This window comes from Cottoperca gobio, chromosome 13, assembly GCF_900634415.1.
Source record: "Cottoperca gobio chromosome 13, fCotGob3.1, whole genome shotgun sequence".
Classification (NCBI taxonomy): Eukaryota; Metazoa; Chordata; class Actinopteri; order Perciformes; family Bovichtidae; genus Cottoperca; species Cottoperca gobio.
Window position 1 is genome coordinate 24,597,442 of NC_041367.1, and position 9,203 is coordinate 24,606,644.

The 9,203-nt window shown below is 37.3% G+C and overlaps 1 protein-coding gene across 2 annotated transcripts in view; it reads left to right on the forward strand.

The window, feature by feature from the left end:
* Positions 1-1,808: 1,808 nt before the first annotated feature.
* Positions 1,809-9,203, forward strand: part of tbcela (tubulin folding cofactor E-like a) — a 19,208-nt gene continuing 11,813 nt past the window's right edge. Inside the window, exons 1-7 of one of the 2 annotated variants that reach the window (XM_029446265.1) lie at positions 1,809-1,912; positions 3,284-3,369; positions 3,519-3,589; positions 4,998-5,177; positions 5,648-5,787; positions 7,480-7,661; positions 8,569-8,825. In XM_029446265.1, coding sequence (XP_029302125.1) covers positions 5,030-5,177; positions 5,648-5,787; positions 7,480-7,661; positions 8,569-8,825 — 727 coding nt within the window. In that variant the 5' untranslated portion in view covers positions 1,809-1,912; positions 3,284-3,369; positions 3,519-3,589; positions 4,998-5,029. Of the gene's footprint in view, positions 1,913-2,854; positions 2,928-3,283; positions 3,370-3,518; positions 3,590-4,997; positions 5,178-5,647; positions 5,788-7,479; positions 7,662-8,568; positions 8,826-9,203 lie in introns of those variants that run through there. The other variant, XM_029446266.1, reaches the window with a different exon arrangement.

Sequence of the window (9,203 nt, forward strand, 5' to 3'; positions counted from 1 at the left end):
ATGCTGAAGGCTTTGGGTGTTGAGGGGCTGTCTTGGTTGACACGCCTCGTCAACATTGCGTGGAGAGATTATATCTCCTCACTGGCCTGGGAACACCTCGGGATCCCCAAATCGGAGCTGGAGGATGTGGCCCGGAGAAGGGAAGTTTGGGGTTCCTTACTGGATAAGTGGTAGACGATGGATGGATGGAAGTTTGTGTCCAACCTTCAATTGAATCAGGGCACATTTTGATGAGTGCATTCTTGAGAATATATCTGACATATGTAACTTGTTCAATTCTAATCTTTACCATCACATATTTTACCATCCATGTTTTTCCCACCTGGATTTACTGTTGATGACGTGTGTTGTCCTTTAGGTGGCGCTGTTTTCTTCTTTACTTGTCTTTACCCTCTTCACTCCAAACAGTAAAATGCATCACTCACTAATGACAAATTGACAAATACAGCTATTAGTTGGGATCAAGACATACATTAACTTGTTTTAATACAGATGTTCAAGTTGAGAAAAGGTACCTAAAAAGGTCAAAGTTTCTGTTTTACAGATTTAATATTTGGGGTTTACTCAGTAAAGATCCCCCATAGTATCTCACCATAACAGTATAAGATTAACGTACTTTAGGCTGTCCCACGGACAATGTATTGATCTATTCATATTAGGCCTTTTTCACAGCGGTGGATTATGAGACAACTGGCCACTCATTTTGTGTCTGTTTGTAGACATTTTGTGTCTGTTTGTAGTTGTTTTGTGTTTCTTTGCAGCTGTTGTGAGCCAGAATGCACAATAACAGGGCCCTGAAACGTATCACTTAAAGTGAATCTAGTTACAAGTGTGCTTTCCCTACAATAACATGTAAAAATGTTTGCCATGAAAAAGGTCTATCAGCATAATCCTAATGGCTTTGAATTGTAATCAGTTACTGATTACAAACTACATGGCAATGTTTTTGTAATTATTAACTCATTGTATTACAAAACATTAAATGTAATATGAATAATTTTTGATTACTTCAAATTCAAACATTGAAAATGTTACACCTTATGCTAAAAACATTCCACAAATATTCTTTCTTCTCTTTAAACATCTCAAAACATGTTCAATGGAGATGAAATGCATTTTGCATATTCAGCATTTAAAGTTTGCCAAATCAAATGACCTTTACCAAAACAGTTACTGGCACAAACTACAGGTGCATTGTGTATTCTACGACATGTGGGGTGCTTTCTTTTGTGTAAGTTTTTGTTGCCACTGTTTTTTAAACTCAAAATGTTCATCTTCCATTTTAAATCTAGATAAAAATCAATTAAATTTTTTCATCCATAAATCATCCATAAAAAAACAAACACAAAAACAAGTTGAGTCACCATTAACAAATCGGGGAACCTGAGAAAAGTTGTTTTCTTTGATAGTACTTGTTTAAGAAACCTGTCATGTCAGAAGCGCTTCTAATGATTTATTAGCATTTGTTATCATAAATAAAAATGTTTTGTTTACATATTCATTACATATTTAAAATATAAAGTTTTCATAAATGCCATATTTTAAAGATGTAATAAAAATATAATCAAGGTATCCTTGACAATTTACCTATAATATAATTACAGATTTTCTGAAATGTAATTTGGGCTGGTTAAAGTTACTTAATTATTTGTTATCTGATTATGCAGCAATGACTTCATTGTGTCAGGTGGGCATCTGTTCTTCTTCTTTTGTGGGATTTGGTAGCATTCCCTAAAAAACAGGCTCAGAAAAAAGAAACTACACTTTAAAATGTTATTGAATCAATAAATGAAAAGGAAAAAAACAAGTCATTTTCAGCTAGCAAGCCTCGTCACTTCCGGGATGTATGGGAGAGCAAAATGACAGCTGGTTTGTTTTTATTAACAAGGACAATTCAAAGTAGACATCAAAGGTATGTAGAACGAAGACCGTCGGATTTTGAGACATTGTCTTGACATATTGTCATTAGCTCGAGATTATTGAAAGCATATTTATATCGTTACATCTGTAATCCATCTCGGGCTCCATCGAGCTACTGCTTGGGGTCAGACTCACTGATGCTCAGTCTGGACTGGACACTGCCTGCTACTCGGCTGTCAACAACCGCCGGCAGTTTGCACTTGTTATTCATCAGTTATATGTTGTTTAATTTACCCTGGAATATAATGAGAAAGGGGTTGTAATGGTCGGTACAGGGTTAGCTATATGCTTTTTAGTAAAAACAAAAACAAAAAAAGCCAAACTCCTTTAAAAAATCGGTGAATTCCTTGTTGTCTGCGCCTTATCGGCCTATGTATAACATAACAACACCACTTTAAGACCTTTTACTAATCACCAAGAGTTATACATCAGCTCGGCGTAAATCTTATAGAAGAAATATCACTTATAAGAATGAAATATCAACTTTTATAATCGGTCTGCCTGTTGTTGCCATGACCACTTTTCACCAATTAGATGCAACTTGCTGAGAGACTATAGCGAGTAAAGCACGTACAAAAGTTGAAATTAGGTCTAAATGTCTATTGCTTTGTCAAAAAGGGGCATGCCGAATGTACACGAATGATGTGCCGAATCGCAGGTGGTCAGTTGTTACAAACTGTTAGATGTGTACATTTACTGATAAGCAAAGAAGAATAAAATTACGAGACTTTTGAAGGGCATTTGTCATAGCGGACTCCCCGTGAAAAAGAACAAGCCGAATTCCATTAACGAATCTGTCTCCTGTGCCTTATCGGCCTATGTATAACATAACAACTCCACTTTAAGACATTTTACTAATCACCAAGAGTTACATATTAGGTCGGCGTAAATCTAATAAAACGAGTAGCTCAATATCGCAATAAAATGTAAACTTTTATAATCGGATGCCGCGATAATTGTTCATCCTATAGACGTTACTGCGTGAGATGATCTAGCCGGTAAACTTGGTAAGCACAAATTATTTTCAAATAATTATTGATTTGTTGTTAAAAAATCTATGCAGAATTTACGGAAATTGCGTGCTTTATTGATTGCCACCATATTTTGTAAACCTTAAGATGTGCAACTGATGAACAAAGATACATCAAATTGACAGGGTTCTCAGGGGTGTTCGGTGTAGCGGATTTATCCTGTAACAAAACAAGTCAGAAATTCCTTTCTGGTTTGTGAAGGCAGTTTGGCTGTTTACAGCAGCACTCTGTTCTACAGAGTCTAAATGTGCTTCTATGTTATTTTGATTCTACCAATATTGGTAAATAAGTAGCAAGGCAGAAAGTGATCTTTGACTTTGTTTGTTCGCCAGTGTCATGTGGTGAACAGACTCCAAGTCCTCCCTGTCCTGTTCTGCCCAGAGCAACTGACCAAAGGGGGTCTACCATCCACTCTGGAGTAAGACACTACTGACTACGTCAAAATAAACAGCTTTGTCTTGTGTTACAGTGAATGACATTTTGTTTCATTTACACTTGAGATGAACAAAGAAATACATCTGTCAGTGGATACATAATAAATCCGGCTACTCCTGATTTCTTTGACAGGCTATCGGTACAAACACAGAACAAGTCAGTGAGCTGTGATAGTGGTCAAGTCAAGGGAAACCTCTCTTCAGGTAAGACACCTCCTGCACTATCTTAGAAATAGAAACATTGTAAAAATAGGTGACTTGTCTCAAACAGGATGGTGGTCAAACACCTCAGATGAGTGTTGTATTGGATCTATGTTTTATTGGTTTTGTTCCTGTCAAAACATAACCATATTGCAAATAACTTGATTTATGAGCTGAAGAGTAACGCATTGCTTTAATATATTACCACATTTTACTGCAGCCCATTTTTGTCAAATGAGACATTGTAACAGGTACCTTTTATTTTCTATTTCAGCAAAACTGCTACATAATTTATGCTTCCCTGCAGTAGATTTCACAGTGAGGCTCTGCCCACCAAGCACAATAAAAACACACACACACAGATAATTGTCATTTTCATTTAGAAACTTAAGTAATAAGTTAGGCCAAAGGATCTTCTTCACATTCTGTTTTATTTTTGAGAAGTTCAAGAGTAGCTGTCTTGTTTCAGTCCTCCAGGCACATTCAGGGATGTGCATATGAGACAGTGTCTCTGGCACTTTCTGATAAAGAGCTGAGGACAACTCCTTGTGTCCCTTCTTGCTCCCATTATCACTCCTACATTTCTTAAAAAGAAATGCAGTCATTTATCAGACTTGGATATGCTTGTGTTTCGATGGCTGATATATACAAGCAAATCCTGAGAGAAGTGCAATTTACAAAATACGCTTTTATGGTGAATATTTTTAGTAAAGGCTGCATAATGGAATAAAAAGTTGCAAGTTAATTACTGTATGTATATATATTTTTATTTTTATATACATATGTATATGTGTGTATATGTATATATATATATATATATATATGTGTATATGTGTATATATATACATATGTATATGTGTATATATATACATATGTATATGTGTATATGTGTATATATATACATATGTATATGTGTATATATATACATATGTATATGTGTATATGTTGTATATATACATATGTATATGTGTATATATATATATATATATATATATATATATATATATAGATATAGATATATAGATATATATATATATATATATATATGTATAGTGTATATATATATATATATAGATATATATTATATATATATATATATATATATATGTATATATATATATATATATATATATATATATATATATATGTATATATATATATATATATATATATATATATATATATATATATATATATACATGTACTATATATATATATATATACATTACTATATATATATATATATATATATATATACATGTACATATATACATACATACATGTATTGTCATGAATGTTACGGCATAATGTATATGGAAGCAAATGTGTGTGGATTGGTTAAAAATGGGCCATGTACGAGTTGACAGGTAATGACTGTGGATGTGTGTCTCTTTCCCACACTGCTGACCAGCTGAGGGAGAGGCTGTTCAACACGACGGAGCCATGGAGCCGCCAGAGGACAAGCATGGCCGTACCTTTGTGGAGGTGATGAGTGAAAAGTACAGTCCAGAGAACTTTCCAGTCCGCAGAGGGCCTGGTATAGGAGTGGTGGTGGTGCCCACCGTATGTCCTCAAGGCTCCCCAATGAAAGGTGAGCTGGAGATCAGCAGGTCACTTTCACATTACCTCACGACAGCTTCCATAGAATGGGCCATGGCTTGTTGCATTTAGCTGTTTTATATGTTAGCTAGTTTTACACATTAGTTAAAGATGCAGTGTGGCTGAATCCAAATGCGGACTGAGCCCTCATGGACTTTTGTCGTATGCATTGCGTCGTGTTCACAATCATAACGCAGTCTGTGAGGTGACTGGGCCGAGAGGGGAGGAAGTGCGCTATAAGTTGTGACTACAAGGAATTTTCACTTTCTGTTGATTTTGGCGGCCCTCACTCTTTTCCATTGTGACTCTTTGTTGTAACAAATCACAGCTTCCAGTGTCTCATTACATCTCAAAGCCACTTTACTCAAATTCAAAAACATCCTTTTTTTCTGTGTGAACCTTCCCCCCTGTTGGACTTATCCTTAATACATCTTGTTCCGTTCTCTCCCACCTCTCCTCCAGACCGTCTGAACCTGCCCAGTATTCTGGTGCTGACTGGCTGTGGGGTCAGCAGGGCAGGAGACCAGGCCGAGATCGCTGCTTTCTGTGCCCATGTCATAGAGCTGGACCTGTCTCATAACAAGCTGCAGGACTGGCGAGAGGTGCCGTCTCTGGGTTCATTACAGTAGTTCATTTTCATTAAAAGATAATTCTGGTGATATTCTATAATTATATACTTACTTATTGGCAACAAATCCTGTGAAAAGACTTAACCAATGAATGTATCCCACTCACAAGTACTGTGTGTGTATCCAAAGCCAGATATATTATATTCCTCTGTGTTTCCATCCACCTGTTTTTATTCACATTTTCAATTTCAATGTGTAAATAATAGATATATGATATCACTGCCTAGCTAGGGCACGTGTAGATCTCGCTACAATTACATTTGTGTATTCCATTAAATTAGGTGTTATGTATTCTTATAGAATATCAGATACTTTATTTATCCTCTTGGGGAAATGATGACGTGTATGATAATACTTTAGTCTTATTCTTCCAGCTGCAACCCCGACGGTGTAAACGGACTTCTAATAATAATAGCAAATAAAAAATGATATAAAAACATTATTCAAAGAGGTAAGCAGACTTGCTTTATTATATTAGTAGTCACTCACAGCATAGGCCATATGATGTATATTATAACTACACAGATAAGTGAATATATATGATTTGATATGCGACACGTCTGAGTCGTGTGCTTACAGAGCGGCAGACTGAATGCTTTGCCTTGTGTTACTTTGCTCCAGGTACTTTTATGTATACTGTGGGTGTTTATAAGATATGAACATAAACCTATTGACCGCTTTGAATTATGTTCTTATATTTATTTGTCATTAGCTCCCAAGTCTGTTTCACACTTGGGTTGCAGCTGAAAAAGACAAAAATATTGTCATACACGGCATAAAATAATATCTAAGCAACACTGTAATTTAAACGGAATACACACGTGTAATTATAGTCAGATATGCGCCCTGTGTGGGGCAGTGATATTATAAACCTGTTCATTTACACATTCGCAGATCTTTCACCAGCTCTTCTTCCTGCCTCTTTAAACTGATGCTTCTAGCTGGATTATGACTTTATAGACTATAACTTCTTCGTATAATCTAACAATCCACGCACCGAGCTGTGATTGGTCAGCAGATGCTGTTTTTACACGAGTTGATCTCTTATCTGGAACATAACCTGCTCTGGAGCATAAATTACCATGGGGATCTAGCCCAGTAAGAAGTGAACCACCGTCATTGGTCTGAAAACCCAGCAGGGTTCATCCTGAAATTACCTCTAACCCCAAATCCTGCTTCGTAGGCCTCAGATGTAACTTTCCTCACCTCACATTAATACATGTCAACACAAATGTCATATTTCCATACAGTTTTCTACATTGTTTATTACAATAATGTTTTCTACTGCGTTCTCTTAATTATGTCATCTTATTGCGCCCTCTTCTACTGTAGAGGTATAAAGGTTTTCTGACGGGAGAATTGGTGCTAAGGATGGAAACCAAGCTATAAAATCCCATTGTTGTCCAAAACTATTAAAAACACATCAATGACGCACACTGTTGACATGTTCTGTCATTACAATAATGGTCATCAGGTGATCGTGTCCAACACAGAAAGAAAACCTGTGCATTCTGCCTTTCTTCCTGATGGTGTCTTTGTGATGATGAGATACACGTTCTAATGACCAGCAAAGATCTGCGGCCACACAAAGTCAAATCAATCTTGTGGTTTTCTGTTTAAATGTGTGGTTTCCAAAGTAAAAACACATCATCGCTCATTTTTCAGATCAGTAAAATCGTGTCTAACATCCCCAACCTGGAGTTCCTGAACCTGAGCTCAAACCCCCTGGGAGGAATGACCCTTGAGCCACACTGTGCTGAAGGCTTCTCCCGGGTCCGACACCTCATCCTCAACAACACTCAGGTGTCCTGGGACACCGTGATGGTGCTCACCAGGGAGATAACTGCGTAAGAAGATCACTTATTTCAGCAAAACTACGACATAATGTATGCTTCCCTGCAGCATTAATAGAACAGGATATACTGTATGGTCATTGTAGGTTCATAGGTTAAGAAACTACTTCTACTGAAGAAATAGTCCCTAACTTGTCCTCAGAAGGGACAGTACCCAGTTGCATAAAACCACTTGTCCTTAAATTTTCATCTGAGAATGCGGTAGAAAGAATGAGGTGCGTAAAATCCCCATAAGGATTTCCTTAGGATGTTAGCCCTTAGTTATTTATGTATTCCCTGTGCGTTGCTAGAAGGTCCTTAATAACTATTTTCCTAAACTTTAAAGGGGCCCATCACGTTCACGGGAAATAATTAGTAGAACATAAGACAATGGTTGAATTTATGTTGATTGAAGAGGAGGAGGAGATACCAAGTCACATTTTTAAGGACAGGGAAAACCTACTGGACATTATGAGCGATGCACAACTTGTTAGAGAGTATACATTTGACTGTCAACATCTCTATTATACTCTACATATACATATTGTCATTATATTATATATTATACTGTATATATCATATTGGTTATTGCATCTTGTCCAGTTGGATTGTCTTTTACTTTTTGTATTCTCTTTGTTGTCCATTTTGGAGATGCTAGCTAACACGGACCTTAATGCTGTCAAGTAAGATTAAAGGATGATGACGTGTGTGAAGGGTAACCATGGTAGCTGAAGTGCAAATGTGCTGTACTATGACAGTAACCTTCGTGAAAGAGACAACCTAAGAGGCTTTATGCAATGCTCCTAAATGAACCCCTCAGTTTAGGGAAATATTTTGCATGATGGACAAACTTAAGTTTGAAACACAGCTTTCCTCTTCCCCCTCCCCCCTCCCCCCTGTGTTCTCCTGTGTTCTCCTGCAGGCTAGAGGAGTTGTTCCTTTGCCTTAACGAGTACAGCGATGTTAGTGCCTCCAGTGTGGCCTGCTCTACCCTGCGCCTGCTTCACATCACCGACAACAGCCTCCAGGACTGGGCCGAAGTCCGCAAGTTTGGCTACATGTTCCCCAGCCTGGACACTCTGGTCATGGCAAACAACAACTTGGCCTCCATTCAGGACAACAAGGATGTCCTGTGGCGGCTCTTCCCCAAACTACGCAGTATTAATCTGCACAACTCAGGTCAGTTATATGTGTTGAAGAGTGTTGAATTGTTGTGTGTGTTTCGGTATGAGACATGTGTAAATTTAAATGTTTTAGTGTCCCATTCTAGGAGGAAAGCACTGATTCACTTGGGTTTTTCAGTTCAGTACAAAATGTCAGTGTCTGTTTGTAATGATCAAATTAGCACAAGCAAACATGTCACTGTGTCCTAAAAGCTTTGTTTTATCTGTAGAGTATTACAACAGATTCTTCTTTCTATTTTGGGGCGTTTTTCTGGTGAATCTATATTTAGAGCTCTGTTGAGAGTAGAGGGGGCAAAAACAATATCTAAAGACCGGTTCATATTGACCTCACTTTGTCATAGCTCCGTCCCCTGAGGCACAGAAAACATCCTTC